This window comes from Amblyomma maculatum, chromosome 1 (assembly GCF_055883805.1).
Source record: "Amblyomma maculatum isolate TAMU_Amacu chromosome 1, ASM5588380v1, whole genome shotgun sequence".
Taxonomy (NCBI): Eukaryota; Metazoa; Arthropoda; class Arachnida; order Ixodida; family Ixodidae; genus Amblyomma; species Amblyomma maculatum.
In genome coordinates, this window is record NC_139344.1 from 414,738,061 (window position 1) to 414,755,387 (window position 17,327).

The following is a 17,327-nucleotide window of genomic DNA, read 5'->3' on the forward strand; positions in this document are numbered from 1 at the left end:
CAGTAAAAAGGGATGCTTGATTCCGCAGATATCTGCATACCTCATTTTAAAGGGAAGATATTAAAGTACTGATAATTTACAGCATTCATAAGTAACCAGTCATGGATTTGACTTTTAAAAGAAAACTAAGCAGCTGTATCACTCTGCTTAATTTGACGAGTCTGCATTAGTTCACGTGCTGCAGTCATGGGCACGCACCAGCAATGGCGATGATCTTGATGAAGACGATGGGCATCCAGCATAGGAAATCAGTGCCCACTATGAATGCGAATCGCTTGGCGATGGCACGGTCGTGCAACTGCTGTGTGGAACGCAGTCCAACCTTAGAGTGCGTTATGGCCACGAACATGGTCAGGTAGGCGTACGCGATGAAGGCGAATGCTATGCTGTTCACAATGCAGAACACGAACGCCGAGTACTCCCAACCTGCAAAACAGCGATGTTCACACAGCAAACGTTATCCGGTTGAAACACGAGTTTATGTCGAGTACACCCTCCCGTACTGTGAGGTAGGTCTCGCCTTCTTTCGGGAATATCTTAATATTTTTGCCTTCCCTTGTTTATTCGTTTGGCTTTAATCGCAGGCGTCCCTACCTGCTTTGCTGATAATTCTGTTCGTAGTTGGCAAAACTGATTCAAATGGTTCAGTATCGGCTAAGGTAGTCATATGATGAACTTATAAAAGAGAAGCAGTGAACAACAGGAAAAATTTTAAACAAAGAGTGCGCCAGCATATAAAAGAAGCTAAGGAAAAAGCCGAGAAAGACAAAAGGACATGAAAATTGAGGTATGTCATCAAATAGACACAAACTAAAAGAAGGAAAGAAATTAGGAGCTCTTGAGCAAAGGTATGATATGCTATCATTAATGGGCACCTTCAGTGAGCTGGGATCCGCTGGATATATATATATATATATAAGCAGCACACAAGAACGTGACAAACCACTATGTCATGTGAGCACGTGCAATGCCTGCAAAGAACCGACGTCCCCTATCTTACATTTCAGCACTTTTGTTTTCCTACTTACTTATTTAGTAGGCATTTCAATTATATACAAAAGCTATCATAAATAATTAAGTGCTCTAGACCGCATGATTCTTCGCAAGATCCGCAGAGCCTTCAAGAAAAAAGCTGTGCACCAGCAAAACCACAATGAAGGGCCAAGACACAACGCTAGACGTCACCTAGAATCTCTTACGAACTCGTCCATCAGTCTGTGCTATCCCACAGAGTCTTCATTAAACCAAAGGGGAAGAACAAGGCTGAAGCCCTAGTCGCATTAAGTATAGCCCACAGTTCGCAGATTCAAGATAATTGCAGCAATTTACTTTTCCGCATAGTAATTTGCATTACATGCCATATTAGGATATTACTGATAATAATAAATTTTTATTTCAGAAAAGAAATAATTATTCATAAATATTCCTCATAACTTTTATATATGTGAGCCAAGACACTCTTCATGCGTGCATATTTTTAACGTTCCCAAATCTGATTATTAAGCTGAATGAGATGTTTAAAGGGACATTGAAGAGAAAAATGATATTGGCCTGTTTCGATAGCATGTTAGCTCCTAATCACAAAAGGAGCTAGACTAAAGAAAACAAATACAGCAAACAAACATAGGTATTGCCAACGCAGCCAATTCTCTTAAGTACAAATGTCATGGAGTGCAACGGGTCCTGTGATATACTCAATTGCATTAATCTTACATATCCCAATTGTTAATTACGTGTTATTTCTAAACTGCATATGCACTTTGATGACGCAGTGAGGTAGTCAAAAAGACTGCCTAGATGTTGCGATCGTAAAAAACAAAACTGCAGCGCTTTCCGGCATCCCATACGGCTAGTTCTATTTCAGTAAGTTTGGGTTCGACGCATCGTAATAGCAGCGATACAGATTGCATACCTATAAGGTTTTGTTTTTCATGCTCTCGGTTTACAAGCACGGAGCCGCAGGGTAAGTCCAAGCGCTCCTCAGATAAAGTTCATGCTTCGACAAGAGCCTTCATATTTAAATTCATGATATCAAGTTTATAAAGCATCCGGTATATTGGCTTATTGTCCAGTATACACTTGCACCAAAGCGGGTGAAGCGGTCGTACAGGCTAACCTTGTATTACACGCAGGCGCTGGTTCATAAGTAAAACACAGAAAGTCTTGAAAAGGGCAGACTGATAATAAAAGAGTATATATGAGATAATAAGTTAACTGCACAGAACATCACTTACCTCAGCACTCACCGCTGAAATGTTCCTCATAACTATTACTTCTGTACCGTGGTTGCTAACTTTACAAATATATTTATGCATAATAGTTATACGTGCCATTTGGCTGATTATGTGGTGTCATTTTGTGTTCTGTATCTGCAGACAGCAGTGGAGGTAGCCGATGTATCAGTTTTTTGTTTAATATTTTGTGCGCTGCTATTTTGCCGCATTAGTAGAAGTGCGCAGGGCTTTGTTTTTTTTTTTGTACGCAAGCTTGCCATAAGGCATATTATATAAACTCATGTAAATGGTTTTCCGTGAGGAACCGGAGCAGGCTCCCGCTCTTAGCGTTGTCGGTGAGCCATTTGGAAAAGTCCTCTTCCCTTGTTGTGGTTAGTCCCACTTCGCGCAGAACCTGTGTCCTTGATGCCCTTGTCCCTGCACAAGTCCATAGCAGGTGGCGAACATCCACCTCTGGAGCTGGGTGTGGAACACTTCGGGCATGTCGTTGGTCCGATGTACCACAAGTACGAGGTTTTGGCATAACACGTGATTCAGCTTCTCATGACCCGGGCGGAAAAAAAAATTGATAACTTCCCAGTAAGCCACTTCCAGTGTAAAAAACAAAGTAAGCGCTGTGCAATGTGCTGCTCGGTTGGTTCATAGTAACACAAAAATTAGATCACCGCAAGATAGAGAACACATTCACCAAAACAGTGCCTCTTGTATTTTTATTTTCTGCACAAAGCATTGTTCACCCGTACATACCTTTCAAAAACTTCCATAAGTAGTAGTCATTTGCTGTAGAGGTGCTCGGTCATATCAGCGGCGGCGCCCCTAGCATTGCATACTGCCGACAGTGCACCACGTTCGGGCGTTTATTGTATCCCGATAATCGATACTTATTATCTTTGAAAAACATGCCACGCGAAGTGGTATCCCAGGTAAATGATAAGCAGGCCAGTGTTCACGATATATTCGTTGTCTGGCTGAGCGACGGGATTTATAGGCAGCAAAAACAAGCGACGGCTCCCGGTAATGGTAGCATTGATTTCGGCTGCTGCTTCAGAGCCCAGCTCGACGCTCGCCAGCAATTCACAGTCCAAGTGTATACGTTATGATTTCCGTCATTTCCCTCTCAAAAGTACTAATAGAAAATTGTGTTTGTATTACCGCTATAAAAGAGTACAGTTTCGAGTGGCCAGAAGGAAGAAGAGGAAACAATTTTAATAAAATGTAGTATTAAGTGTGGTGAATGTTCTGGGTCAGGGTCACTAAGGCCATCGTTTCGTAATAACTCAGAAATAACCAGCGGCAACAAGGTCATGAAATCCCTATTATTGAATTTTATATTAAAATTGTTATAAAGCTGTGGTCAGTGCCCCTTTCAAGATGTACCATTAAACCCAGGTCAAGCTTTCTAACAAGTCCTTTATTAAGCAGGAAATGATCTTACTTCCCACTGTCGGTGAGATTGAGGCGACGCATGAATAAAATCGAGAGGAAACGTCCGGGCACCCGACGAAACTTAATGATACGTGTTCGGTCTCTCAGGCTCCCGCATCCCCACCAAGGTGGTGCGACTGAGTCATACACTCATGCGTAGAACGTTGCTTTACGCCGGTGTCGAAGCGGCAGCAGCTGGAGACGTGTTGAGGCATCTGAAATCGAGCCTGTCACTGTGTTGCGTCGCGCGCTGATAGCGTTTCTCTCAATAACAAATGGCTGTATGGACGCTTGTGGAGGCTCAAAACGCGCTGCTTCTCCTATATTCATGTCTGGCTAACGTACCTTAGTTTCTGCGTACGCACCCGCACCGGTCTGCATTTCATTGCCTCCTTCGTTTAGGCTGCTTAATCCGATCAAAGAAAAATAGTAAGTGCCTTGATGAAAGCGATGTCTTTGCGAGTCATACACCATGATAGAAGGCCCCTGCTGTGAACGCCATGATAATGTGGCTCACCGAGGTCACAAGTTTGCTACGACCCGCAGCTTCCTACCTAAATCTGCATAGATGCAGGCGGTTGCTTAAATTTGTCAAGAAAACCCACTAGAAAGACCGAGCCCGCTGCCTTGTTAAAAAAAGAAAAACTTGTGTAGTGCTGTGCACGACATATATTTCAAGATCGTAGCTAGTACCACTTTCAACCAATGTGCTTTGCTAGAAACACTTTCATGCTTTCGTCTAGTCTCGATTGCAGGAGAGGCAATAAATCTTTTTCTTCAGCCTTAATTAGACGAAGAACTCTAGAGAATGTTTAGATGGTGATGGGAGGAGAATCGCCATAGTGAGAAAATTCCTGTGGCTGCACTTCAAGCTTTTTTCACACTCATATTGCTCAACTTTCAGTAAAAGCGAACAAAGTGTTCTCCTGGCTAAAAGTTGAATGCAAAAGCCCAAAGAATAAAAATACGGTCATCGAAAATTAATGTTAGGCAGACAGTCCCCTCTGGTACATCTATCGAGACAGAATATTTATGAGCAATATTTTTTTAGACATGTGTATTGAATAGCGCCCTACAGGAGCAGATATGACGACAAACACCGAGAGCTTATGCTTGCTAGACCCATGCACACTATAGCTAACCATGCCGCTTCTTGAGTATATATGAAATGGAGCATAGTAGTTGCATTAGTCGTCGTATGCATACATCCTGCGCATAGTGAATGCCATTTCTTTTGCGTCGATTGCGACAATACGGCGCTAGTTTCAGATGCACAATCGGGTTAAAATGCACAACTTCAATGCCAGCCTTCAAGAAGCTTTCTAAGACACTGAATGATAAAAAATGGCTGTTTTGAAAGCGTTCACCTTATACTGCCTCCTGATGCTTACAGCGAATTTCTTTTTAAAGCATTCAAATTAGTACGTATTGGGAATCATTTCGTCACAACATTGGAGTGAGAGCCTTCATTCCGAACATTTGGCGGCTGGCCAGCGCAGCGAGAGTTTCGGTTCTGGATGTCTTCATGCTGTGGGAAGCATAAACCAGCTCTCACAATGCCAGTTTTTCTCGTTCGATAGAGAGGTAAATGCAACCCTGACCTAGCATGCTTTTCTGCAGTCATCGCTGGGATAAGAATGCCTCTGTGGACGCATTCACATTAGGGCTGTAAAAGACATAAGTATACATTCCAAAGCTGCACCTGAGACAGCCACAACATTTTGGAAACTCCTTCCCGTTCCAAAACATGTGGTAGCCATAAGTTCTGATTCGAACAGTGCCATTCTACTATCGTTTGCTTTCTGTTGAATGATCAGCCTAAAAAAAGTTCAAATCTTCATTTCATTCTTTTTAAACCAGCCGAAAGACAAAACAGAAAGTATAGAAGCGAATATGACAAGGCTGGACTAACAACTGAAGTTTTTTTGAAGGAAAGAAGAAGACTTGCTCTGAGATGCACGCGCACAATACCCAAACTAGTGAAAGGTGAGAAGCAATTCGAAGTTATGGTCTTACTATCAGTGTACTTAAAAAATCGAATTCCTCAATAGGAAGGTTAATTGCGTAGCTTAAGATGTTAAAAACAAATTTGTCGTGAGATAGTTGAGGCGTTTTACTGCGCTAAGGCTTAGGACACGTGTGTGGCGAAGCCGTCAGTCAACCTTCATAATAAGGAACTCAATTTTTTAGATAAATCGACAGTAAGCCCTTGTCGTTCAATGATTTATTCCCTTTACTTGTTTGGGTAGTGTGCGCGCGCATCTTAATGCAAGTCTTTGTTGTCTTCTTTTTTTTAATGAAACTTCAGTTGTTAGATCAGCCTCATCTTGTTCGCTTCTATGCTCTGTGTCTTGTCTTTTGGCTGGTATAAAATGACTGGCTTCCAACTCGCCCAATGGTAAACCTTGTTCATTTCAAGGGGGAACAGCGCAAGCTACACACGGACAAAAACGGGAGGACGAGACACACACAGCACTGACTTACAACTGAAGGTTTATTTCAGACACGTCGGTAAATATACAGTAGCATCAAGGGATACAACAGCAACCTAGTTAGAAAAAATTGCCACCAGAAAACAGAGGAAAACACAGATCATCCAGCTCCCGATAAGGACTCCAATTCCTTATCTATTAGGGCTATGGAGGTGTGCTTACACAATGCTCTTTAAGATGCGCAAAGTTTAAGGCTTCAATAATCTCTCTCGTGGTTTTGTCACCGCGCCTGCTTATCACGCTCGTGTTGCCCAACTTAGGGGCGCATTGCAATCTCGGCAATGCATGCCCAGATAGCCCGAGATATGTTGCGTAACATTGTAATTGTGCTCATACAATCTCTTGTTGAGACATCTGCCGGTTCGGCCTACGTATGCATGGCCGCAAGACAAGGGGATGGAATATACAACGCCCTGAGCTCAGGAAACGAACTGGTCGCGATGATTAACGGTGCATCCTGTGTGCTTACGACCCATCTGGTTAACACACTTGCAGAGGCTTGACAAGCGATCTGGAGCTGAAAATAAAACGTGTATTCCTACTCTTTTTCCTATTTTTCTTAAGTTGTGGGAAATCCCGTGTACGTAGGGGATGACCGCGATCTTGCCCTTATCTCTGACTCTTCTTTCTTTTGCTTTCAACAAGGCCTCCGCCACAGAAAATATGAGGGTTAGCGGGTATCCAGCCTATAGTAATCGGCGTGTTTGGGGGGTGGGGGTCCAACCCTCAGCCGGACATGGTATCCACTTGTGCAAACTGACGGAATTGCACAGACAACGGCGTCTATTCAAAGATCGCCCGTGGTTAGAGCTGCAAGCCTTGAAAACTAATGACAGCTTGGGGGAGTTATGCCGGCACCTCTCCCGACTCTTAGACAGGACAACTGAATCCCTTTGGCAGCTCCTGCTTACTCGACCTCGAACGCTTATGCCGAGAAAGCCACCCTCGAGCAGAAACCAAGTAGACCTTCTAGACGGTGCCATGGTTCCCAACGATGTCCACGACATTCTAGCTCGCGGCGGTCCTAAGTTCGCAGTGAAGCGAAAGCGATCTGCTCCGGAACATCTGAGCATGGTCAGACAAGTTTCCAGACTGGCGCCGGGAACGGAGGTGGATCGCTGCGTCTCCGAAGGTGTGGACGTGTTTAACCGTTGAAGGTCGGCATGCAAAACACTACCTGTGGGGAAGACTGTGATCTACCTCAAAGAAAATCAGCTTTGCATCCTCCCTTCGGACAAAGAAGGGGGCTTTACGGTTCTGCAAAAAGCCCGTGAAGCCATCGGCACATCCTTAGATGATTGCAGCAATGTGTCCTTAAAGAAGGTAAAAAACAGAGCTAAGAAACTGTGTGAACATTTGAACCTAGGAAAGCTGTGTAGTACGATTGAAAGCAGCAAATACCTGAGCTTGGAGAGGTTTGTCTCGGTAAAAACCCATAAGGTGGATCCTCCATTTCGTTTAATAATTTCAGAGACGAAGACCTGGCAGAAGTCTGTCGCATCATTTTTACAGAGACAACTCAAACTCCTAACTGTTGACGACCCATTTTTATTAAAAAAAGCAGGACCTGTGGTTGACTTTCTAAAAGCTAACTCTGAAATGACACTGACAGGATGTTCTACCGACGTAAAGGACTTATATTCCATCCCCCATGACGACTTAGTCAATTGCATTAGGGATTGTATCGGCCAGCATGGAGCTATAAAATTTCAGAACGCGAGTTGCGTCTCAACTGCCGGCTTCCTTGAGCTACTGTCAACATACCTGAGTTCCACCTTCGCGGAATGGAACGGCTCAGTTTTCATTCAGAAAAATGTCATCTGTATTGGATCATCAATTGCACCCATCCTCAGTGATCTTTACTCGGCCATGAAAGATAGAGCGTTGCTCACGTCCATTCAGGGAAGCAATGTGAAACAAATCTCTATATTTATGAATGATTATCTTGTGTTGTTACAGTGTGAACAGGACGTCCTCCCTTCCGAAACTTCCAATTTTCTTAGCAATTTTGCAAGCACTCTGAGCCCATTGACTGTCACTCATGAACTTCCTCATACGGGTTTTAGAATTGGGAATTTATTTTAACCCCAGTCACGTGTGCTGGGCCTTTGAGCCTCGAGCCAAGAAATCACTTCTTCCTTTTGACTCACCACACTCAACCTTAGGCGCAGTATCATCAATTCATGTTTTGACAATTCATTCAAAAAATTCCGGCAACCATAAACTGGAAAACAGCTTTATAACCCAGACGCGCCGATTACTAAAGGCTGGGTATCCGCTAACCCTCATATCCTCAGTGGCTGAGGCCTTCTTGAAAGCAAAAGAAAAAAGAATCAGAGATATGGGCAAAATCGCCGTCATCTCCTATGTACACGGTATTTCCCACAACTTAAGAAAAATAGGAAAATGAGTAGGAATAGACGTTTTATTTTCAGCTCCGGATCGCTTGTCAAGCCTCTGTAAGCGCGTTAACCAGATGGGTATTAAGCACACAGGATGCACCGTTAATCATCGCGACCAGTTTCCTGTGCTCAGGGCGTTGTATATTTCATCTCCTTGTCTTGCGGCCATGCATACGCAGGCCAAACCGGCGGGTGCCTCAACAAGAGGTTGTTGGAGCACAATTACAATGTTACGCAACGTATCTCGGGCCACCTAGGCATTCATTGCCGAGATTGCGAATGCACCCCTGAGTTGGGCAACGCGAGCGTGATGAGCAGGTGCGGTGACAAAACCACGGGACAGATTATTGAAGCCTTAAACAATGCGCATCTTAAAGAGCATTGGGTCAGCACACCTCCATAGCCCTAATAGATAAAACATTGCAGTCCTTATCGGGAGCTGGGTAATCTGTGTTTTCCTGTATGTTTTTCTGGTGGCGATGACTGTTTCTAACTAGGTTGCTATTGTATCCCTTGATGCTTCTGTATATTTACCAACGTGTCTGAAATAAACCTTCATTTGTAAGCCAGCGCTGTGTGTGTCTCGTCCTCCCCTTTTTGTCCGTGTGTAGCTTGCGCTGCTCCCACTTGCGATGAGCCAACTAGCCCGCAACGTTTTGTTCTTGTTCATTTTGTATTGTTATCATCAGCCATAAAAATTTTCTCAGCCTTTTCCAATGTCACTGACAGTTAGCTTCTAAAACACACACTTCCTCCCAAACCCCACGTCGGTATCGGAGCAAGTGTGCTTTTTTTCCCTCACAGTGCTGTTATCATTTCACTCACCCCTGGAGTCCGGGTCGTGGATGTGCAGAGGCAAGCAGACGCCGTTGCTGCCGTAGAACTCTTCGCCGTAGTAGTCTGGCCTCATCATGGGCACTGCTGCGAGCAGAAGGGTCACCAGCCACACGCTCAGCATGCACAGCCAGGCGAAGCGAAAAGTTCTCCGCTTCAGGGACAGCGGGTACATGATGGACGCGAACCTGTCCACTGTGATCACAGTCAGCGTAAACACCGACGCCTCGCTGCTCACCTGCGCACAAGCGAGTCGAGCGTGTGGGAAGTGTCATCCATGGCCTGATGGTCACAGAAAAGCATTATTTCAAGCACGCCCTAGAGAGGAAAGTCCAGCCTTCACCGAAGAGCACTGGTTCAGATGAGAAGATGTCTGGTACTCTATTTGTAGGCTCTTCTTAGCCCACCTGTGAAACAAGACTCTGAGAACTGCTAAAACCCACTGTTACTCACGGCAAGGGGTGGCTGCCGTGTAAAGAGAAGGTCATGTTGAGGACACAGAAATTGGAAGAAGTGATTAGCTGCCGTGTCTAAATAGACATCCAGGTTCACGCATCACAAGTACTTGCCCTCATGATATTGCTGCAATATAGGGTAATCCGGATTCTCTTTCAGCATCTTCTTATTTCGCAAGAAACAGAAACATTGTATGAAAATGTCTGCGCCAAACATCAAAACTGTACAGGGAGAAATTTCAGAACTTTGCTAATATGTTTTGTTCCTGAGTACAAGATATGGTAGCATTGCATATTTCTGAGGCCGTTATGATACTAACCATGGCGAAATGCATTTTACATGATTCCGTTCCAGTTGCAGTTTTCCGATCGTCCAGCTAATTATGAACTACACGAGTCAGGTACGATAGTTGTCTCATTGCGTTTTTAAAGTTGTAGGCACTAGGCTGCACACAACTATTCATAAAATTTATAAAGCCACTTAATATTATTTCGCCTATAAAAAGGCGCTCTTGAGAAGATCTCCATCAGCCCTTTTATTGCTAAATCTCTAATGTAGGCCCGAAACAATTTTTTTAAGAATGATCGGAACAGTAAGCAACATTTCGCAAAGGAAGGAAAAATGTCACGTGCAGTGTGATGTCATCTTTTTATTTGTTTACAATCTTCTGATAATCACACAGCGGGCCAAACATTTCGAATACAGCAACGAATATTTGAATTGAGAAAATATTCAGTGCCGATCACAACGCCCCTCATAGTCTTGTCTAACGCTTTTACAGAAACGCAGTTTTTTCTACGTGGGTTATTTGTGCGCACTCTATATCCACGAAGGATCCCTTTCACTATGTGGACACGAATTACCTGTTTCTTTACTTAAAATGGGTTTAGAAAAATAAAGATATTCCTCAACCAGATTTGAAGCACGTATGCATTTGCTTTCGTTCTATCTACAACGACACACAAACACTAAACTCCTAATTATTAAGAGTTAGAAGCAGTTGTTTAATTCACTTTGTAGACTAGAGATAATCACCCAGAGTGATGAAAGAGATAAAAATGGTGTCCACTGTAAGTAGCCGTACGTACCATGCCTTAAAGCGAGTTACCACAGTTCTTCCTGCCTGTTTTCATCATAACGAAATTACCCCGACTTTTCTTAACTGTATTGAAGAAGTATGCTACGCTGTTGCGTTTACTTTTAGAAGCCGCGTGCAAAGTTTTGTTCTATTCTTACTTTTACAGAAGGTATACACAGTTTATTCGGTTGGAAAGACTCGTGCGGAAAAATCCTGATTGCGTGACTGGTTGTGATGTAACAACCACATGAGCTCGAGCGGGTATTTCAAACCCGCCACTCTCCAAATAAAGCTGCGGAATTTATTAGACGAAATTAGTTTAATACTATTGAGGCTCCAATCCCGATCCTCTGCATGCCAGACGGACACGAAACACATAGGCCACAAAGGGTCGCTAGTACCGAGCGTGTTGGAGGAGCTCCTATTTAACGCGTTGCGGTGTGTGACTTACTAACGTGCGTTTGCGATGTGTGCTGATGTTACTGTAATGAAAATTTAAAATTCAAATGGTTTAGGAAAGAAAATTCACAACTGTTCACCTCTGCTGAAGCAAATATTGAGTGAAAGCATTAGCTGCGGCCGATCGAGATTTCTTCCTCTTCTCTTTTTCTTCTTCCTCAGCCCACATATAAAGCCCCGCTTTAACCAAGTCGTGTTAACGTGCCTTAGTGGCCTGTAGGAGTAACGTGAATGCCAGGGTCCTAGCAGGCCGATTCTGACATAAACGTCCCAGGTGAAATGAGAGACCCAAGTTGGCAGCTCCTGCTAACTGAGCCGCGGCTCCGACCGCTCCACGCCGACCGCTTGAGTTGGGAGCCTATCTCTCGCTTTTGTGTCACGTGGGGTGTGACGTCACAGCATCACGTGGGTGAGACGCGACGCTACGTCGACGGCTTCAGTTGGTAACCCAGCTCTCCCCATAGTGTCACGTGCAGTGTGATGTCATAGCGTCACGTGGGTAAGACGTACACGGCTACCGCTGCGCTACACTGAAGGTTCGAAACCTATAGTAGCATTGCTTTCCCAATAAAATACAAAACGTTAGCGTAAAGAAAACGTGATGTTAAAGTCGCTGCGCTTTGTCTCTGAAAGCGAAAGTTTAGCCACCTCCTATTTTTATTTAATCGCAATGTATTTGTTGGGAGCAAATATTTCCTATTTTCTAGAGCGGTCCTGGTTTGTTAGAGGCTATAGTGATTGAAAAACATATTATTTCTTTTCCCAGTTGACAACCTGTGCTCTGTAACTAGGGAAACGGTGTGACAAATTAATTTGATTGTCTGTCCTTTAGTAAAATCTAGTAACTCTCTTCTGAAACTGGGAAAGGGCGGCATGCTACGGAGAGAGTTATGGAAGAAATAAGCTACTGGAAAGAAACCCACCCTTCAATAGTAGGTTTTGGGATAACGTTCGCAACAGTCATGGTGGTATTTATTAACCACGCAGTAATAACCTCATTCGGAGATAATCATAAAAGGTTATAGCAAAATTGCGAAGGAAAGTACGCAATGCGCACATGCGCTGTGATATGTGACACAAAAAAAAATTGTTTTAATATTCGAGAAGCAAAAAATTTATAAAACGTTAGAATTTAACTAAAGCAGAAACTGGTGTTCGTTTTAGACCAAGAAGAAACTTCCGTTGCTAAGTGTTTCAGCAGTGAGGGAACAAACAAAAGCGCGTTTAGGAAACATAGAATAAATAAACAAGAAAGTGGCAAATACAAGAAAACATTTATCAATATCAGAGTATGCAATCCTACTTAGGTAGGTGAGCGCTTTGAGTGGCAGTTTATTATCGCTTTACGAAAAGATTGAGAAACAAACTTTGTTCGACATTTCCCACAAAGAGACGCCTAATATTTGCCAAATATTACTCTTTTCTGCGTTTGCAGCTATATTACTCCTCTGGGGGAAAAAAAACCTAAAGGGAGAGACCAGTAAAACATTTTTTTTCGAATTATATGAATTACTAAATATCACGGTGAACATATAGGTTCCCTACTTTCCCCTCCAATTTCGATAAAATTAAAACATCAAGACCGAGGCTCCTATAACATACTCAGCGAAAACAGAGGATGCATACGCTGAGCTATTAAACTAAATACAAAAGTTGGAGTCAATTTTTGCCCATTGATGACTCAGATTGCCATTGACAACGGTCAGATAAGGCGTCCTAATAGACAGGTGCACAAGCTCAAGCGCTGGTCTATGTGCTAGATTTTAATCCAGTGCAATTTTTATGCACAGCTTACAGCCTCAGCCCTAGGCCCTATCCTTCTTCAACCTATTCCCCTTAGCTTGACTCTCGCATGACGCTATTATAGGCCTGGGAGACGACCAGTGCTGCCAGAGTTTCTCCATCCACTGCACCAGGCGACCCTAAGGTTTTCTTTTGACCTACTTACAGCAAACCCAACATTATCGGAACTCTACCAACGAAGGCGGCCATGAACAGCAGAATTATAAAGATACGATGTGTGAGGACAAGGAAAATTTCCTTGCACCATCCGTTCTGTCTAAAAAGACGTCATTTCCTATCCGTTGCCTGAACGGTTTTGAATCGAAAGCTACATTCGCTAGTTAGAACTGAGTTTCGCGTGGGCATCAGGAGCCAGAACTACACATGCGCCGTTACCAAGGAAACCAGCTGCGCCACTTCGCGGGTGCTCCATAGGTGAGAAAATTGATGGCGAGCACGTGCACTCCACGCGGCAGCTTCGCGGCTTCGAGAAGCTGTTTAGGAAGACCGCGAAAACTTTGCTTGCTATGAAGAGGCCCATGAATGAAAATCAAAGGGCGAAGCGTGCGACTGAGGCGCCTGAAGAGCGCACAGAATATCTCGCCGGGCGCTGACGTCCAGACGCGGAGCGACAGATACGCCGAGCCGATGCGGAACGACTACGGGAATAAGAAGAACGTTGGGAAGAACAACAAAACGCAAAGAAGATGCGCCGGATGGGCAGGTCACACCAGTTGGCTGGCAGCCAGTGCATCGGCAAAAAGAACGTCAGAATCTGACTTAAAATGACGAGTTTGCTCTGTGTGCTACGTGTGCAAAAGGTTGTGGTATCGGCAGGACGTTACAATGGTGAGTGTATTCATGCATTTAATTTTGAAGCAAGCTTTCCCTAAATGGTGTGTAGAAATGCTACAAGCAGCCACTGTTTGAGCTACATGTAATGATTTGCTTGCTAAACTGCAGATTCCTATTTACAGCTTTAGCCACGGGTATCGGTACGCGCCGATGCCTCCCGTTCTACTAGTGCTCGGCGATCTCACCGAATTGTAGCTCTCGCTACGTATATTCTGACCTATTCTAGCTAAGCCATCGACATGCTTTTCACAATTGCCATTCTTATACTGATATGGACAAAAAAGTCGAAAAGATAAAGCTATAACTGCAAGGAACAGCTGAGTTTAGTTACTATAAAGGCTTAAAGGGCGTCAAATAATTAGGATAACTGAAAGGCACCGGCATTAGCTGGGAACGTACAATGTGCTACTAATGGACTGAATAGAAAAGAGGAGAGAAATACAGAACCAGTTTTGCATGCATCTTTAGGCTATTGCTGCTCGAGTATACAAGACGCATGCTGAAAGTGCTGAACCTAGAACTGAACTCCGCGTCATTTCAGCGTGTCTATAGCTCGTTCACTCCTTGTTCCTGAGATGCAAGTGCTGTCTACCACAGCTTCTGAATACGAACAAGGGCCGAGCGCAAGTTAGGGGCAGAGACGAGCACGCGGAAACGATCAATTTCACAACGCACAGAAAGTGCGTTCCCAGTAGCCTCACATCCTGCCAGCAGCTCTCATCACTCGGAGGTCTGCCATTGCGAATCGACATTTACAAAGACCAATCTCAGCCAGAGGTAGCGAAACAGCATACCTTCAGCGCAAAGGCAGGACGGTATAGTTTATGGAAGAGGTTGACGTGGGGCAAGTGATTTGCCGAACTTTCACACAGTAAAGGCAGTCGTTTTGCTGGTAACCACTCAGTAAGAAAGAGAAGGTTTATTGTAAGTCAGGGAGGTTGGTTGGGCATCTTAGACGGTCGCATTCGCTGTTTGGCGGATTTGCTGAATAAATTTTTCGTTATTTGCAGCGTCGTCTTTTGTCAGTACCTTTCGATATATATTGCCCCTACCATTTGTCACCGATCACGCAAGTTAGGAAAGAAAGATGACAGTCAGGAGAGAAAGAAAGGATGGAGGTGGGTAGCGCTAGGAAGAAGGAAAGTACAGGGACATATTGGGAGATGCTGCCGCACACAGATAGAAATAAAAAACCAAAAGTGAAAAGTGAGACAGGCGCAAAACCTCTATCGCTCTCATTATTCGGCGCGATGTTATCACTGGCAAGAGTGCCACCACGCGCTCACCGCTTCTGAGCCCGCTCTTTCACTCCTAGGTTTGAGTCTTTTAATCTCTTCATCGGCTAAGCGAAACGCTGCAGCAAGGAAGCGAAATGCTTCTTCCTGAAGGGTGTCAGCTGAGAGCTCCACGAGGAGCCGGTAAGTGGTGCGGTACAGATGATAGGTTTCGCAGTAGACAAGATAAAGTTGGGCTCGCAGTCGAGTATATGGGATAGGAAGGAATTTTATAAAGGCTGTTACGTCACATTTTTTGAAGGTGGTCGTGGCGGTTTCCTTCGCCAGTGAGGGACACGCGTCTCAGCACTTTTGCGCATGCGTCCCCAGAGAAGCAAAGAATAGGGCGAGCACACTGTGTAGTATTACATCGGGCGCCAGATGAAAAAGAAAAATGGGACTTCTGGACTTGTCAAGAAAGACGCTCCGACACCTGGCGGCTTCTGCGAAGAAATGAACTAGGCGTCGGTTTCATTCTTTAGGCAAGTTCCATCGAAAAGCCATCAACGTAGTAGTCGATGTAGTCGGTACGCGTCTCGGAAATATTCATGCGGAATAATCCTGATTGCTCCTCAGAGTTATCGGAGTACAACTTATCGTGCGTGATTTTCTAACAGCCCACATTTGAAATTAAACCATACGATGAATTGGCGAACAGTCCAAATGAAGCCAAAATCGGAGAAAAGCTTTCTCTAATTGTCACGTAGCGGGCCTCCCACACTTCGAGCGCTAAGGCCCCTCTATTCAACACAAATGTGCGGATAGGTTTCATGTCCGCACTCTGCCATTTGCTGCCCCGCTCCCCCTCTTTTTCGTAACTCTTGCTTGTGCGCCGTCTCGCCGCCATACAAGAGGCCGGGGATGGATGGATGAAACATAGGAGCATCCCCTTTGAAACGCAGTAGGTAAGAGTTGCTATCATGCTCATTTCTTTACTTACATCTTAATTATTGTTTTAAATCGGTTAACTATACCGTCTTTCCATTTACTGAAATTTTTACCTTGCTAACATTGTGTCACTTTTCTGCTTTTAGGCCAGAGGCCTTCCAATCGTTTTTTGCTAGCTTTCGCCGCAGGATTATTCACGCGACCACTGGTATCTCTAAACCCCAGAGCCTCAGGAAGAGTGACTGCGCCTGCATTTTTTCCGGATGGATACCATCACATTTTAGTATAAACGGATAACTCGTTCATGGGTTTACCGCATACTGCACATGTATCATCTTCATGGTTAAATTTTGTTTTGTAGCTGCGTGTTCTGCGCCACCCTGATTTAGTTTTAAAAAGTAGAGCACTGCCTCTTGAGTTATCAAAAAAAGCTTCCTTCAAGATCTGCCTTTTCTACTTCTGGTATAGTTCTACACTCTGTTTCTTTTCTATACAAATTATCCAATTATTCCTTCTGTGTTTATCACCCGTTGCTCAGCGCTCTTTATTCCTTCGTCCTTGTGGCCAACATACCTACTGGTTAGTTTCCTAGTTCTTTTCCTCCATTGTGAGTCAACGCTTTTTAGCGTACGCATTTAAATACTTTAGCTGCCCACATGTTACTGTCGAATTTCCCCAGGCTTTCGTAGTATAATATTTTACTCTGAGCTTCACGTACTTCGAATGATGCCCAGCCCATATCTCGCTGTACCACCTCATTTGTGGCTTTGCCGTGGGCACCCAGCGGCAATCGCCTGATGACTGTGATTTTTTTATGATGTCAACTGTGTCTCTGCTTTTAGGCACATACCAGCTTTTCCGAAAGTAAGCCTGGGCATCAGAATTCCTTTCCAAATAGCCCTCAATTCTTTATACCTGTTTTATCCCTACAATGCCCTCTGCTTCCTGATCCCGGCATTTTGTCACACTTCTGCCCTAGGTTATTTTGATTAGGCTTTGCTCATGCTTTTCAATGGATGCCAATCCTGGCTACCCATATCAGGAGATATATTCTGCCACACATTATCATCAATCATCACCAAAATTATCCGACCCGACTTAACTGCCCTAAAACTGAAGCCTGCAATACTTAACAAGAGTTTGCAAGT

At 44.1% G+C, this 17,327-nt stretch overlaps 1 protein-coding gene across 1 annotated transcript in view; it reads right to left on the reverse strand.

The window, feature by feature from the left end:
* Positions 1 to 17,327, reverse strand: part of LOC146208978 (uncharacterized) — a 205,084-nt gene that overhangs the window by 6,706 nt on the left and 181,051 nt on the right. Inside the window, exons 17-18 of the mRNA XM_084596689.1 lie at positions 9,379 to 9,625; positions 199 to 426 (exon numbers count right to left, since the gene is read on the reverse strand). Of these exons, the coding sequence (XP_084452815.1) occupies positions 199 to 426; positions 9,379 to 9,625 (475 nt within the window). The remainder of the gene's footprint in view (positions 1 to 198; positions 427 to 9,378; positions 9,626 to 17,327) is intronic.